Raw genomic sequence first — 22,652 nt, 5'->3', positions numbered from 1 at the left:
TGTATGCGGCCAACGTGCCTTGATCACCCGGAAGTCGGCAATCACTTGCGCCGAAAGGGCCCGACCTTTCAAAAGGCCAAGGTCATTGCCGCCCAAATGAATTAAAACAACATGCGGGGGAGGACCCATCCTTCCCCTGAACAAAAGCGGCAACAACCCTGACCATCGAAGCCCCCGTCGGCCGCACCATTCAATGACGGCACCGTCGCTCAGCCCGAGCTGAGATCCAATCGGGGATTTTCTGGCATGCGCTGCGGCCCAGAACACCATACTGTGTCCCACAATAAGGATCCGCTTCCGATCTGGACGCCCTGCCACACCTAAAGAAAATAATCAGTCAGTAGACAGTCCACACACCGGCAACGGACGCACATATGATCGATAGGCAGAAGAACGCCATCTGCCCAACCTTCGAATCGTGTCACTAGAGTACCCCATTACAGCTGCAGTAGAGGCGGCCCCAATCCGGAAGGAATGGGTGCCAAACCTAACTCCCTCTAGACCCAAACGCTTTAAGGCCGTACTGGTTACCGACCAGAATTGATAGCGTGTCAATGGGGAAAGATCCTCATGACGAAACAGCACCCCCGGGGCGCTGCCCCGCACGACTAAATAGCGCCGCAGAGCCTTCACAGGGCATAAACCTTTTTCACTACAGGGGCCCAAAACAATAACTGACCCCCTGCCCATCTGGTCTGTCTTAGAACGCCTAACTCTAATAGAAACCTGGCCATCAGAAAAGGTGAGATCCTGTGCCTGAAGGGCCCGGCCAGGATCACCAAGCCGCGACTGGACAACCAGCTCCCCCACCCTCAGAGCACCAAAAAAGGCAGTAAGTGAGGCCGCGTGAAAGAGCCGTACTTCAAACTGTGAAGCACAGACCAGTCCCCAAACAGCTCGAAGACCCCTAAGAATCGAAGGGGAAATAGGCTGACGCTTATCTCCGGAAACAGAAAGCTCCCTGGCCCAACCCTCGAGCATTTTCCTTAAACGGAAATCGCCACTGAAATCACCGAATCCGCGGGCCTTACTAATGAAAGCAAATGCAGCAAGCTGCCCCCTAATGGACCGGACAGCCAGACCGCGCTCCCGCTGCGCAATGCAAAACTGCAACAGGTGGTCGACTGGAATGGGCCAGTGTTCCTGCAACCCAACCCGGGCCCGAAAGTCCTGCAACTGTCCTACCGCACGTCCATACGATTTTCGCGTGCTGGGGGCAATGGCCAACAGAATAGCTCTGTTCACTTCAGATTCCCAAGCCGCCACACCTCTGGGGGGACTCTGCAGGGAAACCTGTCGGCGTCGGGGGCTAGCTGGTGAAAACGGTCCATCTGTTGGCGAGACAAGGCATCTGCCAGACTGTTGTCCACGCCAGGGACATGCCTGGCCCTAAACAGAATGTTGAGCCGAAGGCACCTCAGCGTAAATGCCCTAACTAAACACATAACCCTGGCCGATTTGGAGGTGAGGGAATTAACTACTTGAACCACCGCCATGTTATCGCACCAGAAGTGCACAACATGGTTTGATAGTTCTCGACCCCATACAAAAACCGCAACCAGAATGGGAAAAAACTCAAGGAACGTGAGATCCCTGCCTAGACCCATGGCCAGCCACTCCCGAGGCCAGCGGTCAGCACACCAGTGGCCCCTAAAGTAAACACCAAAACCTATGGTGCCTGCGGCATCAGAAGAAACCTGCAAACCATCGCCCACCAGGAGGTCATCCCTCCAAAAAGTGACACCGTTAAAAGACCCCAAAAACTCGTACCAAATCTCGATATCCGCCTGCATGCCCCTATTAATCCGAAGCCGGTGGTGAGGCGCACGGAGCAATGCCATTGCATCACACATCCTGCGCAAAAAGGGGCGCCCGGGAGCAACAGCCCTGCATGCGAAATTCAAATACCCCACGAGCTGCTGCAACTCTAGCAAAGAAACCTTCCTTTTGCCCCTAATGTCTTGCAAGCGCTCCCTAAGCTTGACCACTTTGTCCTCCGGCAGGCGGAAAGTCTGGTGGACAGTGTCAATCTCAATGCCCAAAAAGGTTAATACCTGGGCAGGGCCTTCAGTTTTCTCCTCCGCTAGAGGAACGCCCAATTCCTTAGCGAGGGCTTGAAAACCAGCTAAGAGCCTGGCGCATTGGGCGGTACCTAACGGCCCAACGAATAAAAAATCATCAAGGTAATGCGCCGTGTCGCGGCAATGAAGCCGCCGACGCAACTCCCACTCTAAAAATGAACTAAAACGCTCAAAGGCAGAGCATGATATTGAGCAACCCATAGGAAGGGAACGATCCATGTAGTATCCTCCCTCAAAATAAAACCCCAGCAATTCAAAATCATCCGGGTGCACAGGGAGAAGGCGGAATGCTGACTTAATGTCGCATTTCGCCATCTCAGCTCCCCACCCACACCGACGCACAACCTTGACCGCCAGGTCAAAAGAGGTGTAACGCACGGAACAAAGATCCCCGGGGATGAAATCATTCACCGAAGCTCCCTTAGGGAAGGACAGATGGTGAATTAAACGAAATTCACCCGCGGCCTTTTTGGGGACTACCCCCAACGGAGAAACCCTAAGGCACTGTACAGGGGGTGTGGGAAACGGGCCTAGGACTCGGCCCTCAGCACATTCCCTCCTGATTTTCTCACGAACAATGTCCTCCATGCCGACCACAGAACGTAAGTTGTCGGACATGAAGGGGGCTCTAGCCCCCTGAAACGGTATTCTGAAACCAAACTGAAAACCTTCAAACAAATATAAGGCATCCTGACGCCTAGGGTAACCTTCCAATAAGTTCTCAAGCACTCTCACCCTTACCGGGCTGGGGCCCTTTACTAGGAAACTGGTGGGGTCCCCCACCGCCTGGCTTCCGGCCACCCCCCCCCCCCAGGCTTGGGTTTTGGACAGGAAGAGTAAGGGTGGGGACCCGAGCAAGAAGGGCATTCATGCCTATACTTGCACGACCTGCGGTTACACACTCCCTTGGACGTGAAGTCCCAGCAGAGCAACCGGGGTTGAACCGGCTGCCCCGCCTGAGAGCGGGCCAATGACGCCGCCTGAGGGCGATGTATCAAATGGCCACTGTCGGCCCTGTCACCCGCATTTGGCTTAGCAGGGGACATGACCTGCAGCCATAGTTGCTGGTGGATTTGGTCCCACGGCAACTGAGGGTGGAGTGCTGCGCGCATCCTAAACTCTTCGTCGTACTGCAACCATGCAGCACCAACGAAGTCCGTGTACCCGCGGTAAATAATATTCAGGTACTGGAATAGGGCCACGGCCCGTAAAGGCTGGGCCCTGCCAAGTACCCCCGCGTAAATAAGAAAACCCGGCAGCCAGTTGTGCCAGTTGCGGTCCACTTTCCTCCGCTTAATCTTTTCTTTATCCCGATCGTCCAAGTCTTCCTTGTCCTTCTTCTCCAGATCCCTGAAGAGAAGGCTGAAAACATCGACATATTCCCCTTTGACTATCTTGTCCCTTGTTGCCTGGGTGAGATGATCACCCAATGGAAGTGCCGTGTCGCCAAAGGGCAAAGCGCGGTAAGGAACCATTCCATAAGGAGACATACCATAAGGAGGGAACCCCCAAGAAGGATAAGTTGTAAACTGACCCGTAGCTGACTGGGCACCAGTATGCTGCCCCTCACTAACCCCCCACGGCAGTTGAGGATACCCCCCCACAGCCGTGGGGGCACCGACCGGGGGTAACCCAGGCCATCCCAGATAACCTGCTGCAGGCTGAATGGGTGCATTCTGTGTATGTGAAGGTGTAGCAAGACCTGGGGACCCGGAGGCAGCGGCCTGACCCCAGGGCCCCCATGGCCATGTGCATGCCTGAACAGGCAGGGGGGACTTACCCTCCACGCTGGCAGGCTGTACGGCCACAGCCACCTGCTCCCCTTCACCTAGATCACCCGATTCCACCACAGCCACAGCAGGATCCTCCGACGGTTCGGCTTCCATCTCCTGACTGGGTCCAGCTCCAGCCGCTCCAGCTGCAGACTCAAGGGCAGAAATCCGTTTTAAGACCTCCATCCAAAAAGCTGACTTGGAAGCAGCTCTAACCGGCCTAGAGCGCTTCTGCGCCTCTACAGCACCAGGATCACCACCCTTAGCTTTCTCTAAAGCCTCAAGGCGTTTCAGGATTTCAAAATGGAAATTTTCTTCCCCCTCATCATCAGATGAAGAAACAGCCACAGGAACCCGTTTAGAAGGCTGTCTCTTAGCAGGCTGCTTGCCCTTAGAAGGGCCCTTGCCTTTCTTGGAGGCCATCAGTAAACTGTAAATGGGCAAAACTGCACCAAGGCTTAAGTACCAAGTGCACTAACGAGCAGTGACACAGCCCCAACAATGGTTGCAATACTCCAAATGGAACAATATTAGTGGGGCCTAAATGAAACAGCCTGCCCCAACCCAGAGACCAGGGCTCAACTTGGCCACTAGCCAGAGTTGAAAGAAGAGGAATCTTATCCCTCCCAACGCCCCACCGCCAAGAAGCCCAAGGAAGCCGATCCACCAAGGGGGGGGGGGCAATGCGCCGCGGACGCGGACGCAGGTAAAATGGCGGCCGGGCCTGCCGAGAAGATGGCACCCCAAAGAGGGCCAAAAGAAAGGCCCGGGCAACGCAGACAATGCGGCGAACCAAGCCACCCAAAGCCCGCCGGGGCAGCACCGGCCGCAAGCAAGCCGAGCCGCCCAAGACTCAATAAAGCCGCAAACGCGGCGCAAACCGTGCCGCCACGACAAGCGGCGGCCGACGATGTGAAGGCCCCCGGACAAGGAGACGGGCGCAGGGACTCGCCGCCGCTAAGCCGCCGCTCTCCTCGCCAAAGGCCGATCCTCCGTCGTCGCCCCCTCCACGGATCGCTGGGAGCGTGCGAGACACGTCCTTCCCAGCCGATCGCGTGGAAGGGACTGCTGCTGGAGGGCGGAGACGCCTACTAAGGCTCCTGTCTCCGCCCACCAGCCAAGGACCCGGATGCCCGGGAAAAGTCTGTCTCTCCTCCAGCCGTGGGAGCAAAACCAGCACCCAGCTAAGCTGCAACGCAGCAGCTGGGTAAGTGCTGTATAATTGTCAGAGGTCCTTTAAGCATGACTAGAGCTCACAGCAGGGGCATAATGGTATTTTGGAATATACCTTGTCAAGAAAATGATTATATTACATAAGATGGTTCTACAGAGAAAAAAACCTTGTTCAGCTCTTTAGACACAGCTGCTTCTTTGTACAAACTTGTCATGTAATAATATCAACAAGAAAATTTCACAGCTGGCAGCAGCAGGCAAACACATCAAGGGCCACGCTGGTGAATGTCATTCAAAAGTTGCAAACACCACTTGCCTCAGGATTGCTTCTTGTGCTACAATTTCTATCCATAATGAGAAACAAAAGCAATCAGAGTATTTTCATTCAGGAGGCTTCACCGGCCTCTGTGAGCCAAACTACAATTGACACCTGACACTAGTTGGACACTTGTCAGCTTCCCTCAAGTTTTGATGGGAAATGTAGGCATCCTGGTCTTGCAGCTTGGCTCTCCAACTGCTGTCCAATGGACTTTTCAACTGTCACTTGTCCAACATTCCGCCAAGCTGCCTACATTTCCCATCAAAAGTTGAGGGAAGCTGACAAGTGTCCAACCTGTGTCATTCGTCACTTGTAGTTTGGCTCTGAGTCTCTGCCATGCTCTCCATTTAACCATTGAGAAAGTAGATGTTTCCAGCTCTCAGCAAGCAATACTAACTCTGCCCTATGTAGGCTTTGCATTCAAAGTACAAATTAACCAAATAGCAAGAATTCCTTTTTGTAACCTTTGTGACAACTGTCATTCAAGTGAGTTCTGGCTTAGGGCCAAGCTACACATGATGAATGACACTTGAAAGGCAAGTGGATTGAGTGGAGGGCAAGTGAACAGGGAGAAATACACTTGCCATTCAAGTGTCATTCGTCATGTGTAGCTTGGCCCTTAGTATAAGTTAGAATCCTACTTCAATCACGGCCCGTGACCCAACTGCAAGAATGTAGTCAATCCGCTAACCTATATTTCATCTGCAGTAGTCTACTGTGCTCCATTGTAGTTTATTTTTGCCTTTATCACATCTCTACCCCATCATATTTCCATGGCACATAGTACATGGAATTATCTCATCTTCTCACAACATCCCTTGAAACAAAAAGACACAGTACTGGGTGGCCATGACATATTCCATGCCAAAACAACCATGTTTTAATTTTCCTACCACATTCACTGACTCGTTTAGGATATAGCTTGTGCACCTCAGTAATTTCTTAGCCAACAATGTGCTACTTTGTTTGTGTATCTTTCAAACAGGGGAAAAAATTTTGGGATGAGATTTCAAGGGAATAAACTTTCTAGTTATCATGCTACTGGTATTGCCTCAGCAGAAGCCAACCCACTGGGAGGTAATTATCTCCACCATAGTTTGCCAAAATTAATACTTTTCTTTTTATTCCCCAATGGATTTTCAGAGGCTTAAAACCAACAATAACTATGCTTGAGAGAGGCTTAAAAACACAAATAAGGATACGCAGAGCACTGTAAATCTTTTGTCTTCTTACCTGTATATTTTTTTCATTTACCTTTTATATTTTAGGATACTTTTCATCATGCTAACTCTCTATTTTTCATGAAAGAAGATACCTGTGAATAATTTTGCACCTAGTATCTCTTCTTTTCCAGATTAGGTTTGAAATCAATCTAAGGGTTACAGTGAGAAATACTGTACTTTAAAAGGTACAATTATCTCATATATACAGATATTCATACTGCCTTATTGAATAGCTTTTCTTATTGGCAACAATCCTGTGCCCTCCATTGTTACATTACAAACATTACAAACAATAGTCTTACTGAGTATATTCATCTTTTTCCTTTGTTCACACAGTTGCTAGCCTCGGTAGTTGCACAGCCGTATCTAAAGATTTCTTTAAAAATTATACAGGACCACAGCAACAGTCCATGCCAAGTTCTGAGATGTGAAAGTGAGGACATTGGAAGCAAATGCTGTCTAGAGATGCTGAGCTATGAAAAGTAACAAAATGAGCCATGAAGAATATGAAGTGGAGCGCCCGAAGATATCTTTGTAGACTGAGCTTTAAATCAATATGGCAAATGCGTGATTTGTCATTCAGGGGAGTTGATTTCAGAATTGTTGTTAGATAACACTGTCAATGGAAACATGGGTGTCTGCCTATGGAGGGAAAGTCTGGTAATCCGGATGGTACTGATAGTGGTGCTGCTACTTGTTCTGCTGTGTCATGCTGTATGCAACACACATTCGATTAACTGCACAATATACGATGACCCCCTTCCTATTTTCCATGAATTTTATCAGCCAGGAGACTTTGTCATTGGTGAGATTGTCAGTCATATCTTCTTGCTTCATGATTCTCCCTCTTTCAGAGAACAACCCACGCAAAAGCCGATTGATGGACGTTTGTAAGGATTTTTTTCTTCTTTCAGTAACATTTTTTAGATCTGACAGATATTAAAGAGACAGAGTACTTAATTCACACTTGTGTTTCCTATTGAAACATCATGTTCTGGGGAACATTGCGGTTGTCAATCATGTTTGCTGTGTCTTCCACACTATTGTGGGACAAAATTCTCCAAGAACTCTCCTGCACCAACCCCATTGAACTGAACTGAAGCTACACATTTTGATGTGATTTGTGTAGAAGGTGACACTCAGTGGATTGTGCCCTCATTTAAATGTGGATTCACCACAACTTTTCTGTCAACACATCATTCCCATATAACTTTTCCTTTCTCTCCCCCCACTCCCACCATTCCTCCTCTCGTCTTTTTGTTTTATACTTTTTTCTAATGTTCCCCTCTAGATTTCTCTGTCGGCTCAGGAGGACAGTTTTACACATAATATTGTGGCAACTCCAGAGTTCACATTAAAAGCATACTCAATAAGGATGCCACCCTCATTGCAGCCTTAAGCCTAATCACAATATACAATTCAGTTTTGTTCCTACCTCTTCTCAACACTTTTAAGTTACACTTAGGATCATAATGTAAAATAAGGTCTAATTTGGCCTTTGGTGGGGGGAAGGTCTGCTATTTGGGAATAACTTTAGATATGAGTTTGAAACTATACCTCAATGTATCTCAACTGATAAAGCATGCAGGACACAGACAAACAAGTTGGTTTGTTCTTTTGTCATACGAACAGCTCTTTGATATGCAGAAGTCACAGATGAAGCTTGTGACAGTAGCAAGATAAGAGTTTGTTCAGTGCTGTTATGATGAAGGAAGCAAATGCCCTTTCTCTTCTTCGGCTAACTGACCTATCATTCTCATTGCAGCTCAGTGCCAAAGCACTACCAGAACATCCTGGCCTTGGTGTTTGCTGTAAAAGAGGTCAATGAAAATCCCAACATTTTACCAAATATAACTTTGGGTTTCTATATCCTCAGTAGTTACTACCTTGCAAAGATCACCTATAAGGCCACCCTGAGCTTGCTTTCCACACACAATATGTTCATCCCCAACTTCAAGTGTGATACCCAGAGAAAAGTGATATCTGTCATTGGATCACGCCTCACCGAAACCTATGCCAGTATGGCCACCATCTTAACTAACTACAAGATTCCTCAGGTAAGCTGTAGGCATGGGATAGAGATGCCAAGTGAAGCAACAGCCCAGACCTGAAGGTCAGAAAGGGGGAAGGTCTATAAGGCTGGCATTGCCCTCATCAAGCAGTCTGAGTCCTTGTTTCAAGTGTCTACTTATTTTTGGAGATTGAGGGTTTGGGGTGGGCCTGTTGATATACTACCCGTTATGCTGCCCAAGCTTCTGAGCTAATGGAAGCAGCCTCAGATCTGTTGTTGATCCTTGGAAACTAAAATATCCATGCTGGTCTCACATTGTCTGGGGCAATGAAGGACTGCAGACCCTCCATTATGGTTATGTGACTGCCTCAGGTAAATCACAGTCTCAAATGTGCAGTTAGTTCAATTCAATTCAAATACCTTTAATGGCATACAAAGATCTAAGACAGCAAACAAGTCACTATAAAATTACATAAAATATCAGAAGTCAATATATTTATACAAAACTTGTATGAATCTTAAGCACACCCACTAAAAAAACTGCAACCACTTTAGAAATCGCTGTATCATTATCCTTTAACAGAAAACGACAAAAGGATAAATTGTCCTGGTGTTCAATACGTTTTGGCAACCTCTCAAACAGCATTAATGGCATTCCAAAATTATATGCTGGATGGTATCTGGGCAGTTGGCTCCACACAAACAATGTCTTTCTGAAAAGGGGACTCGCTGGTATCTCCCCTGAAGGACATTGGAGGGAAAGGCATTTAGTCTGGCCACCATAAAGACCCTACGACAGCCTGGGGTGTGCAGTTAGTTATCTGGTTTGGTTTGGAGTTAAGCAGTTCAGTAGTAGGGAGATTTTCTGTGTCACCTTTATTACAGATTGACCACTATCTTTTGCTTTGATCATGTTGAAGTAGAGGGGCCTATAGCATAATCTAGTCACAAAGGCTTGGATGAGTTTTATTTATTGCAGTCAGAGGATGTGGACAACCTGCTTAAATGCTTATGTTTTACTATCACTATGCTTAGTCATTCCTCATTGTAACTATTTACATCTAGCCAGAAGGGGGATGTTTGGGTCCTGAAAATAGTGAATACTGCCTTCAAGGATGTGTAAGTCCCAGCCTCTTTGAAGGAGGCAGTTGTGAAACCTCTCCTGAAGAATTCCACCTTTGAAGCTGACTAGTGACTAGTCTAAATAACTATCAGCTAGTAGTATGCACCATCTTTGCAAGCAAGGTGATTGAGCTGATAATAACAATAGAGCTTCAGGTTCTCTTGAATGAAACCAATTATCTGAATACATTTCAATCCTGCCTCAGACCTAGTTTCAGTTGACCTTCATTGGCAAGGAGATGAGGAGTGCAATCTTGTTGATTCTCCTGGACCTCTAAGCTGTTCTTAGTATCATTATTTAGCAAGAATACCTGTCTCTAGTTTTGACAGACCTGCACTGGTTGCCTTTTTTTTGCCTAAGGTCAAAATTCAAAGTGTTAATTATTACCTTTAAAATTCTAAATATTTTGAAACAAGGGTGTCTGAAGAACCTCTTGAGTATGTATAAATCTGGAAGCTTTGCTATATGTGTTCTCAATAAGGTACTGAGGTCTCTACCCAAAGGAGGCAGGGCATTCTCTGCATTAGCAAACCACTTGTGGGATTCTGCCCCCAAAACCATTCACCTGGCACTAACTGTCTGTAACTTTAGGTGCCAGGGGGAAACTTTCCTGTTCTTCCAGGTCTTTGATTCTTTTTCCTCCCTCTCTTGATAGATCCGACCACTGTTAGATTTGCTATGTTCATTTATCATTTTATTTTGCTTCTTAATTTGGGGGAAGATTGTTTTCAACATATTGAAAACCTTAACATAAAGAGGCACAATACAGATTTTTCACATAAATGAATTAATATATCTGAAGAATATATATTTTTCTTCCAGTTCACTTATGAATCATTTACCCCAGCACATGGTGATAAAATACTGTTCCCATCCATGTATGAAATGGTCCCTAATGAAGCCTTTCAGTACATGGGGATTGTCCAATTGCTTCAGCACTTTAAATGGACATGGATAGGCCTCTTTGCTGTGGATGATGACAACGGGGACAAGTTTTTGCAGACAGTGATGCCCCTCCTTTCCCAGAATAGAATCTGCTACGACTTCACTCTAAGAACCCCCAAACGCACCGATACCGATGATTTGGTAGAACAGCTTTTAAACCTGCTGGAAAAATATCCCATTCTTGTAAACAGTAAGGCCAACGCATGTTTCGTATACGGACTTTCTACATCAATGTACACTTTGAGAATGTTGCTAGGTGTCGCTCAAGAATCTTCATTGCCTCCTCTGAGTAAAGTGTGGATTATTACATCACAATGGGTTTTTGAATCAGTATCCCTTCAAAGGATTTGGGACACACAGATTTTCCATGGTGCCATTTCCTTCACAGTTCACTCCGGTCAGCCACCAGGATTCCAAGAATTCCTTCAGATCATAAAACCTTCCTGGGCAAAAGGAGATGGCTTTATCAAGGAATTTTGGGAACAGGCATTTGACTGTTCTTTAACATTTTCTGTTGAACACGAGGAGAGCAAGAAACCCTGCACTGGAGAAGAGAAGCTGGAGGGTCTTCCTGGGACGCTGTTTGAAGTGAGCATGACTGGGCAGAGCTACAATGTCTACAATGCTGTCCATGCTGTGGCACATGTTTTGCATGCCTTGTACACACTTCAGTTCAAATCCAGAGCATTAATGCAACAACAGAAGTGGAAGTTTCAGAATTTGGAGCCATGGCAGGTAATTATAGCTCAAAGATGCAATTCATTTTTTTTTTTTAAAAACCTTAAAACATCATCCAGGAATGGATGGAATTATGCCCTTTTATTGAGTCTAAAATAGCTCCACCCAAGTGATGGTCATTCAATTTTGGCATTCATAAGAATGTAAGAATATACAAAGAGCCTTGCTGGATCAGGCCAGTGCTTCATCTGGTTCAGCTTCCTGTCTCACACAATGGCCAGCCAGTTACTCTGGAGGGCCAACAACAGGGCATAGAGGCCCTTATGTTGCCTCCCTGCACTGATTAAGTCAGTCTGGTTAAATACTGCTAGCTATCTGATAAAGAGGGAAAGGGTTTCTTAGGAAATAGTTTTCCATATACTTAAGCCAGCCACCCTGCACATGGGCGAAATCAACAGCTGCCCATACACGTGCATTCTCTCTGGTGGCCTCTATCCTGTGGAACAGCCTGCCTGAGGAGGGCAGGAGAGCCCCCACTCCCCTGACTTTCTATAAATGATGCAAAATTGGATTTTTCAAAAAAGTCTTTTTACACAGAAGAGGGCTATATTGTAGGGAGATGATCTCAAAAAGATGTTTCACTAACAAGTTAGGGACCACAGACTTCATCACTATGTTGCCTTACATCCTCTCTCTTGCTTTAAGTATGTGCTCCTATGTGCTACCTGTGCTTCAAGTATGATCCTACTGAGTAATTATATGTTGTCTAATGTCAGTCCTAAAATTGCTTATGTTCTATTTCAGCATTTCTTCAAGTCTTTGTAAACTTGTGTTTATTCATACTATGGCATTGTTTATGGAAATGTCCTTGATATTGATTGTACTAATGTCACACTATGTAATCCATCTTGAGTCTCAGTGAGAAAGGTGGACTATAAATGACATAAATAAAATAAAGCACTTCTAGTATTCAGGCTGCAGCAGAAATAATATCTATCCAGGGAAGGCAGGATGAGGCAAAGCTCAGTGGAGAGTTTTCACCTCACTAATCTTTTGACTCATTTGCTCTTTCAACTTAGCTCCATCACTTTCTAAGAAGCATCCCATTCAACAATAGTGCTGGAGACACTGTGAGTTTTGATGAACATGGAGAAATAACAACAGGTTTTGATGTTACCAACTGGGTAACTTTCCCAAATAACTCCTTTGCTAGAGTAAAGGTGGGAAGATTGGATCCCTGGGCTCCTCCAACCAAAGAGTTAACTCTTTATGATGATCAAATTGTGTGGCACAGAAGTTTTAACCAGGTTAGACATGGAAACATGGTCTATATAAAAACTGGGGGGAAATCCATTTTAATTCTTTCAGAACTCTACTCGGCCTTCAAGTGATGATTAAGGCAGATTTACATGGTATTCTTTAAAGCCCCTGTTTTCCCCTTTGTTTCTATGGAACAGGAAAACTGTTGAGATCAAACTTGAATTCTTCATGATAAGAATGGTCTCACAATGAACAGTCTCTCAATAAATTTTGGAGTCATGAGTTTATCTAACAACAGCAACAGGAAAATGCATCCCAGTTAGCTCCAGTTTCATTTCTTGTTCTATGACCATGTTTGACTGCAGAAAACGAATTAGCCCTTTTGAATATATGATAGTGGATTTCAGCATTGCTGTGGCTGAATCATGACCCTATCTGTATTAATTCAAAAAGATCAAAGTCTCCCTGATATCTCTTTGTCACATAATTCAATATGTATCTGTTTTGGATATGAAAGTATCAAAGCATTTTGATAGTCACCCTTTTTGATCTCTGTATTGGTGATTTTTCACACGGCTTGTTTGTCAGGGGAAAAAATAGTCAACAAAGTGCAAACAACCTGATATATTCAAGGTACAAATGGCAAATTCTTTGAGATAATCATTCTATGTCAACAGCTGAGCCAATTTGTATTTGACAAGCTAAATCATTTATATATTTATTTGATGGTAATCACGTTTTCTGATTTATGGTCAGGTGGTGCCCCGTTCAGTGTGCAATGACCCCTGCCAAGCTGGCTATAGCAAGGAAAAGAAGGAAGGAAAGAAATTTTGCTGCTATAATTGTGCCCCTTGCCCAGAAGGAATGATCTCAGGCCAGAAGGGTAGGAAACAAAACATACCATAGATTGACAAAGGAACAGAAGGGAAAAAATCTTGCCTTTTATTATTTATTTACTTCCTTACAAAATTGATATCCCACTGTTCAGCCCAAACACAGCCACTGAAGTAGCTAATTATTCAAAGCATCATAAAATCAGCTAAAACCAAAGATAAAACATATATGAAAAACAGCAATTAAAACACAGGAGGGGAAAGAAAGGTATTTGAGAGAATACCAAACAAAAAGATTTTTTTCACCTTCCAGCTGAAGATAGGGGTGGAAGGGGACAGACAAGTATTCCACGGGATGGAGTTCTACAGTTTAGATGCCGTGACCAAGAAGGATCTCTCTCAGTTTGCTACTCACTTAAACTAAACAAGGCAGAGGGACCCAAAGTGGGGCCTTATAGGTGATCGTAGTTGTTGGGAAGATTCATATAGGAGTAGGTGGTTCTTAGGCCCAAACCATACAGGACTTTAAACACCAGTACCTTACTGGGCCCATAAACAAACAGAGAGCCAGTGTAGATAAGCCAAGCCTGAAGTGATATGATCCCAGGCTTATGCGATGACATCACTTCCTGGAAGTGACATCATCACAGTTGCACAAGGCATCCACAGAGCAGCAGAAAGGTAAGCACTGGGTCTCCACCTTCCTGCTGGGAGGGTAAGGGAACCTGCCAACCCTACTGGGATCTCCTGGAGCAGTAAGATAGAGCTGGGTATTATCTACATATCTACATGATAGCCCAGCACAAATCTCTAGATGATCTTATTCAATAGTTTCATGTAGACATTGAAGAGTGAGGAGGAAAAGATGGAACCTTGTGGGACTCCAAAGGCCAACAAGCTGAGCAGCAGTCCCCAGCACCCCCTTCTGAAATCTACCTTCCAGGTACAGCTGTTTAGTTTGATATACAAAAAGCAGAATGTGAAGCTATTCAAGACTTAAAGATGAATCCACTGAGGGCTGGTTCATCATTTGCTCATTACTGCAGCCCAAATATACACAGCTAAAAGTGCCAAGTCAATAGGTGCTCATTCAAATATCCTAAATATGCTTTAACTTATGATAGTCTGTGCCTTTGTATCATTCTCACAATCTTCTCATTTACTGATTTTGTCACCCTCTGCCTTTTCACTGTTCCCTTTGTTTTATTCCTGCTTATAAAAAAAACTCTAATATTGTTATCCTGCTGCTTTTGTTGTTGTTTGTTGCATGGGCCAGAATGTTCCAATTCCTACCATGTCTGGCACTGCAACTTGCATGATCATCCTGAAGCCGGTGGCCAGTTTTAAGGTTCTTGGCTTTGTTTACTGATGGAAATGTAAATGATGCAAATGTGTGCCATGGACAGACACCTCATGTTATTATTACAGAGACAGATATATTCTCAACAAACAAAATCTGGACAACTACTGGAAATCCAGGGACTTCAGCATCTGACTACAGTTCTGGGGATTAACCATGCTAGCCTAACTAGGTTTGCACCCATCTAAGCTCATTGATATCAATGGACTTAGATGGTTATAATTCTGCTTGTGATAGCCCAAATATTTAGTTATTTTTATATGCAAAGATTGTAATGTAACTTTTCTAACTTCCCAACAGGTCAGTGTTATCTCTGAAATCATGTTCATCACTCATAATAACAATATCATATAAACGTTATCTAAATTCGTAATGTAAATACTGCACATCATGGGCCATTTCCACACGGCTTACCTTGTTCTGGAAAACAGCGAAATCTCGCATGAAATCACGCGAGAAGACGCTATTATCGCGTGAAATCATGAGAGAAGATGCTGTTATCGCGCGAGAAGACATGATAACTGCGTCTTCTCATGAGATTTCGCGTGAGATTTCTCTGTTTTCCAGAACAAGGTAAGCCGTGTGGAAACGGCCCTGATCTCAGTCATTCTTTTGGCAATACTCTGAATTAGGGTGTATTGTTATACTCACTTTATAAATAAAGGATTGAATCAGAGTGACATCCTAAATATGTCAATGGGTGTGGGGAGCTCTCAGCAAGAGACTTCCTAGGTCAAAGTCAACATTATTCTACACAAATTCAGTCTTCCAACACCAAAAGAGGGATAACATTAACAAAGAAGACTCACATAGTGCCAATTGTCCTCTTTGCTAGTTTGGTGTTGTGGTTAGGAGCGGCAGGACTCTAATCTGGAGAACTGGGTTTGATTCCGCACTCCTCTGCTTGAAGCCAGCTGGGTAACCTTGGGTCAGTCACAGCTTTCTCGGAGCTCTCTGAGCCCCACCCACCTCACAGGGTGATTGTTGTGAGGATAATAACACACTTTGTAAACCATTCTGTGGTATTAAGTTGTCCTGAAGGGTGGTATGTAAATCGAATGTTATTTTTATTATTAAATCTCAACATACATCTTTTCAGGAAAGACTTAAGCATAACACTTCAGTCCTCATGTTCATGGTAGCAACTGAATGGAAGCAAAGTATCTGCCTGTTCACCCAAAGCACCATGTCTGCTTCCTCTACCTAGTATTCTCTCCCCTGTATTGAATTTTAGAAGGAAAACTGAAGGCAGAGACCTATTTATTAATTTGTGAAGAGCTGTGTATATTGGAAGCACTGCCTAAATGGATAACAAAAACAGCTGGGGCAGGGGGAGTGAAATCACTAAAGTGTTTTGTTTTGTTTTTTCAGACATGGATGCCTGTGTCAAATGTTCAGAAGACAGATACCCAAACAAGGAACAAAATGAATGCATTCACAGGATTATAAGTTTCCTCTCTTACACAGAACATTTGGGCATCATCTTAGCAGTAATGGCTCTTTCTTTCTCTCTGAGCACTACCTTGATCCTTGCAACATTTGTGAAGCATCAGGACACCCCCATAGTCAAAGCCAACAACCGGAACCTCTCCTACATTCTCCTCATCTCCCTCTTGCTTTGCTTCCTCTGCTCCTTGCTCTTCATTGGGCAGCCCAGAAAAGTGACCTGCCTTCTCCGACAAACAGCTTTTGGGATCATCTTCTCTGTTGCCCTTTCCAGTGTGTTGGCCAAAACCATCACTGTGGTTCTGGCATTCATGGCCAGCAAGCCAGGATCCAGGGCAAGGAAATGGGTGGGGAAAAGAATGGCAAATTCTCTAGTTCTTTCCTGCACCTTTGCTCAATCAAGTCTTTGTACGCTTTGGTTAAGTACTTCCCCTCCATTCCCAGACGCAGACATGTACTCATTGAATGGGATAATCATATTGGAATGTAATGAGGGCTCAACAGCCATGTTTTACTGTGTCCTGGGCTTTATGGGCTTCTTGGCCATTATCAGCTTCACAGTGGCTTTTCTTGCCCGGAAGTTGCCTGATACATTCAATGAAGCCAAGTTTATCACTTTCAGCATGTTGGTCTTTTGCAGTGTATGGCTGTGCTTTGTCCCTACCTACCTAAGCACCAAGGGAAAATACATGGTGGCTGTGGAGATATTCTCTATCTTGGCCTTCAGTGCTGGTTTACTGGGTTGCATTTTTTTCCCTAAATGTTACATTATAGTACTAAGACCTAAAATGAACAATAGGGAGCAAATGATAAGAAAAAAGAACTAAAAGAATGCACATTGATGTCTGCCTTCTATGTCAACAAGTTTCCTGGATGTGTTAGATAATTTTTATTCCTGTGGCTCCTTTTAGAAAACCATCATAGTTTGTGTGGTTTGGGGGGAAATTAATTTGTCAGAGAATCATCATTCCTTTAAACTTTACTATGAAACATTCCCAAAAATATATTTCAGGGTGCTATGTATTTGTTCAAGGTATCTGCAGAAGACTTCTACACTGATCCAACTCTAATCCAGCTCTAATCGCCCAAAACTCTGTGAAATGCATTTACATTAAATGAACTGCCTAGCAAATCCAGAGTGGCTTCAGTGAGCATTAATCTGTGGGAAATGGTATGCCATCTTTGGCTTCATATCCAAATATGCTTCATATCCTCATCAGCTTTGCAGGCAGAAGATTCTCAATTGCTTGGTTTGAATGGCTGCTTAAAGAAGTGCTGCTTTATTGAAATCATTATGGTGAGAGTTTTAATACCTGCCATAGAATACTTTGCCCCTTCCCTTTGCTGTTTGCCCAGTGTATGAACTTCCCTCTCCCAAAGAAGCTCTCTTCCTGTTGTCCTAACTTTACAAATTTATTATAATTTCCATCTCCAGCAGAGAGACTAAATGTTATCACAGGTTCACAAAGGTCAGCCCCATTTGATTTCAATGTCTAAGCTTAACTTGGATCAGTTGTACTGATTATAAAGGAGATATTCCCTCAACGGTACAAAAATACATTTTGATCAACTAGGTGATGATAAGACTGATTATAACCAAGGTACTACTCATTTAAGACTTTGTTCAACATCTTATTTTTTTAGTAGAAACAGGAACTGTTGGGGGAGGGAGTAGAAAAAGAGGAAAGGCAGCATGGTATAGCCTGATCTTGTCAGATCTCAAAAGCTAAGCAGGATCAGCCCCAGATAGTACTTGAATGGAAGACCACTAAGTGGTTGCTCTACAGAGGAAGGGAATGGCAAACCACCTCTTCTCCTCACTTGCCTTGAAACCCCCTTGACGGTGTTGCCATACATTGATTGTGACTTGATGGCACAGTACACACCTACCTACCTAGAAACTGGAGTGGATAACAACCTGAAGAAAATTTGAGGCCCTTAACCTTTGAAAGTTCAGCCCAGTCTTATGCTGAACCTGCCTGTCTTCCTTTACATTTATCATGCAAGTAGTCTCTCTTATCTTCAACACAAATGGGGAGATTTTTTCAGTTTCTTCCCCCTCCCCACTCCATTTTGCAGAGGTCCACAAGACGGAACATGTATGCCCCATACAACATCTTTGCCTACCAGGCTGGTTGGTTCCTTTTTTGACTTTGTCGGGGCAGATATAAACATTAAAATTGTACTGATTTTTTTTATTGCTGTCATCATGAGCCATTTTAGGGAAATGTAAAAAAGCAGGGTATACAATTACACATATGCATGTGCACACACTCACTCACACAGAGACACAGAGAGAGAGGAGCAGCCATCTTGGCAAAAGAAAAAATTGGATAGTTGCATAATGAGGAGAAAATAATGGTACTAGAAAAAACAGAAGAGTGAGACACAACTGAAGCCCAGCAGAAAAATGTTCCAAAACTTCAGTGAAACTTACAATGGTTACATTGGGAATAAGGGGTGAGTATTCATCAATAACCAGCCCTGCAAAAAGAACCTAAACTATCAGAGCAACAATCCTCTGATTGAGGCTTCCCAGATTGCCTGCCACAGCGAACAACCTTCCACCCCGCCCCCACTGTTTTTCCCGGTGGGAGAAAACACAAGGGGGACATTGTGGATGCAGCAGCATCACTTCTGGTTGCCACATCCAGGAAACTCCTCATTCTGTATCATCTTCCATACCCTTACTGACTCCCTACTCTGTTCTCTAAGCACTTGATACCAGTTAATCATTTGTCAAAGGTAGGGTTGCCAGCTCTCCACACACACATACACATACCAGAAATTGGCACAAGATGGGGGGGAGGCCGTAACTTACCAAGACGGGAGCAATCATTGTCCCCATACCATGACATCACTTCTGGCATGACCTGGAAGTGATGTCATCATACTGGGGCTGATTCTTTAGCACTGCCAAAAACATAAGCATTTTTCTGGTTTAAAAAAATGCTGGTTTTGGCCAGGTTCTGAAGAATTGGCGCCATTGCAACTTCATTGCTTCCAAGTTGCACTGGAAGTGATGTCATCCTACTGGGATGATGATCATGCCCCCTCTTTTGCTGGCCTGGTTCCACCCGCTGATCATCTGAGGATCAGAGGGCAGAGGCAGCAATTCCTGGGATATTGCCTGCCATAAGCAGGCACCTGGGACCTTAAAGGCAGCCAAATGATCAAGTAAGACCTAAAGTGCTTTAGTCTCTTCAGTCATCTGTCAATGATAATAGTCCATCAGCACAGCTAAGACTGTCTGACTTGAAGCCATACTAAAAAGTATCAAAAGTAGGTGAGCCATTCAGGCAACCCTGCAGGTTCATTGCCACTACCTGCTGCTCCATTGTTTCACATTTGGCAGATTAGAACTAGGCCTATAGTTGATTAAAAGCCAGCAAGGCTTTTGCAACAGGTTTTTGTAAGCCACCTGTGAGAGACAGAAATCTAGGGAATGAGTTTATCATCCCAAGAAACCCATATCCCAGGCTTCCACAAATATTTTGGTAAAATCACCATTTGAAATCCTAAGTATATCAGAATACTCCAAAGCATTCTGGAACTCTAAAAGATCCATTCTAACCAACCTGCTACTCTTGTGGAGAGGATGCACTACAACCACCCTGCCTTCAGCAGTGAATGGTCCAATCATGGCACTGTCTGTATATTCATTCCCCATGACAGACAATTGGAAACCTGTTGGTACAAAAAAGAAATCTATTGCATATTCTTTCTCATATGTTGGGCTCAAACAATTCTGGACAGACCCAAGGTAGTTAGGACAGCCAAAAAGTCCTGCGCATGTCAAAGCTACTTCCACAAGGATGTTAAAGTCTTCTAGGACTATTAACCTAGAAATCTCCAACATTAGGCTAGAAGTAAGCTCCAGAGCTCAGACAGAACAGTTACTAGAGAGTCAGATGAACAATTCACCAAAGGGGTATCTAATCTGACCATGTAACACAAAATTCAGGTTAGCAATAGTATGCACTAGGATTATGTGAAAGAAGGAAGATTTATGGAGAATTAGGACAAACCTCAAACACTGGAGTTAATGATGAACTACATACCCTCAGTCAAAGTCTCAATCAAGCATGCCTTGTTATACCAACTCTTTACTGGAACATTATACATCAAGATTGAAGCAGGGGTTCACTGAGAGACATTGCCAAGGAAAGGAAAATGGATGAACAGTTAGTGTGCAACCTTATCTCCCTGCTCACTCCACCCCCCATAACATTCTTCACACTGTCGTACTACTCATGCAGCACTGTAGTTCCATTAACTACCACATTCAGCAGCCAGACCCACAAACAATGGATAGGCCAAGAACAAATAACCACCATCTCAACAGAACCATCTGACTACAAAGGTTCAAAAGTGATTCTGCGCTCAACAAGTAGGTTGCTTCAATGACCCACCCATGACACATGGTGGAACATGTTTTCTTCTTCAGGGATTGGAAAGGTTTTATTCTCTGACTATGTGGGTACAAAAGTACCCACAAGATGCAACACATTAGGTATAGCAACTGGCAAGCAGGATTTGAGCTGAACGGACAGGTGCTTGAGTATGACTAATAAAAATAATAAAAACATTTAAATGTACCATGTTGGCCTAAATTATTCAGGTTCAGTTATTGTTCCTTTCCTTAGTCCAGGAATTGAACATCAACATACCCATCATGATAGCATTGGCCTCGAGGGACCTAAAGGGGCAAAGATCTATGTTGTAATGTTTTGGTATAATTTTCTAACATATATTAAGTCATCAAAATGAAGATATGGTTTAGCCTTAGGTTTTGGCTACTTAGTGTTTACCAGAACCAACTTCTTGTTCTTTCATGCCAGCTCTCAGTTGTGGCAGCTTCTCTATAATTGAGTATAATTCTCTAAGGTTCAGCAAGGATGATCCGAGCCGGCATCAGGAGCACAAAGGTACTCTAGAACATACTTTGTCAAGAAGTGTGTAGGATGACACTGAAGAGAGAAAAACTGTTCAGACATCAGCAGACATCAAAACATCCAGGTCAGAGCTGGCTAAGGGCAGAAAATATTTCCACCTTCCTCTGACTCAAGGTGCCTTCTTGTGTAACAGCTTGTATTCACAATGTGAGACAAAAGCACCTGAATATATTCATCCATGAGACTTCAGTAGCATGTGAGCCTCTATCATGCTACTTATGTGATCATTGAGGAAATGGAGAGCAAGCGAAAAGAGACATTTGAAATTGAAAAGAGCATTCTAACCGATATAAGTTTTGCATTAGCATTATAAATAAGCTGAAGCAGGAATTGCTTTAAGCATCTTTTGGGAAACTGCCATCAAACTTAGAGTTGAGAGCTGGCATTCGTGAGTTAGAATTTCACCAAAGCTTATGCTACAGTAAAGTTGGTTAGCCTTAAAGGTGCTACTGGACTCTTTACTATTCAGCTTGACTGCACACACACACACGTTTTCTCAAACTGATTCCCCCACTATTCTTTTTTTAAAAAAGAATCATACTCTGGAATTACTCTGCACCTAGTCTCTCCTCTTTTCCAGATTAGGATTAAGTTGGTTTTTGAAGGATAAAAATTGTACCTGTTAACAGCAGATTTATAAACACACACATACAAACTCTTTTACTACAAGGCGTTTCTTAGGGGCTGCAAATTATTTGATTATCACCAGTTTTAGTGCTAAGGAAGTCTGAAAAAAAGGAAGTCTGAGAATTGTCATCTTTTTCTTTGCCCCCTTAGGCAAAGTTGCGGGCATCTCTAACCACAGATATATATTTCAGTTCTTGAAAAGAGGCCTTCCAAAAGCACAAAATTTTCCCAAGGAACATTTTTCCTGAGCCGAGAAAACGAGGACATAGAGGGGATATGCTAAACTGAGTCACTGATGAACAAGATTTAACAAAGGAAGCCATCCTTATCTCCAGTACACTGGTGAATAGATCACCTTGTAGGTTTTAAATCAATTTGACAAGAGAATCATTTACTATTCACAAACACTTTAAGAAAATTTATTCTAGCTGGATAAATCTGTAGGTGAAACATGAGACTCTGCATTCCGAGGGGAAGTTGCGCTATCAAGATGGTGCTGATAGTGACATCACTACTTGCACAGCTGCCTCACTCTATAAAGACACATTCTATAAACTGCACCATATACAATGATCCCCAACCTATTTTTCATGAATTTTATCAGCCTGGAAAGCTTGTCATTGGTGAGATTGTCACTCATATCTTCTTGCTTGATGATTCTCCTACTTTTAAGGAACAACCCACATGGAAGATGACCAATGAACACCTGTAAGGAATTCTGTTTTTTTCCTTCTATGAAACTTGCAAAATACAGCTGAGAATAGAGCAATAAAAACCCTTCAGTAACACTTGGGTTCTTTTTCAGCATTAAAGACAGTATCCCAGGGGAACACTGGGATTTATCAG

At 44.0% G+C, this 22,652-nt stretch overlaps 1 protein-coding gene across 1 annotated transcript; it reads left to right on the top strand.

The window, feature by feature from the left end:
• Nucleotides 1–4,564: 4,564 nt before the first annotated feature.
• LOC129339433 (vomeronasal type-2 receptor 26-like) lies at nt 4,565–17,051 on the top strand. The gene is made up of 7 exons (XM_054994011.1): nt 4,565–4,878; nt 8,334–8,625; nt 10,639–10,837; nt 11,036–11,235; nt 13,342–13,468; nt 15,079–15,084; nt 16,150–17,051. The coding sequence occupies exons 1-7, from the start codon at nt 4,565–4,567 to the stop codon at nt 17,049–17,051; spliced, it is 2,040 nt and encodes a 679-aa protein (XP_054849986.1).
• The last annotated feature ends 5,601 nt before the right edge of the window (nt 17,052–22,652 follow it).

The sequence above is a fragment of the Eublepharis macularius genome, chromosome 12, assembly GCF_028583425.1.
Source record: "Eublepharis macularius isolate TG4126 chromosome 12, MPM_Emac_v1.0, whole genome shotgun sequence".
NCBI classification, from domain to species: Eukaryota; Metazoa; Chordata; class Lepidosauria; order Squamata; family Eublepharidae; genus Eublepharis; species Eublepharis macularius.
The sequence above is the reverse complement of the archived record's forward strand: the minus strand, read 5'-3'. Positions and strand labels throughout refer to the sequence as shown.

Excerpts from the sequence above, each read along its gene's own strand:
- LOC129339433 (XM_054994011.1), top strand. The coding sequence starts at position 4,565 with ATGGCGGCCGGGCCTGCCGAGAAGATGGCACCCCAAAGAGGGCCAAAA. Across the intron at positions 8,626-10,638 it reads CTAACTACAAGATTCCTCAG|CACTTTAAATGGACATGGAT; the intron begins GTAAGCTGTAGG and ends CAATTGCTTCAG. Across the intron at positions 11,236-13,341 it reads TTCCTGGGACGCTGTTTGAA|GTGGTGCCCCGTTCAGTGTG; the intron begins GTGAGCATGACT and ends ATTTATGGTCAG.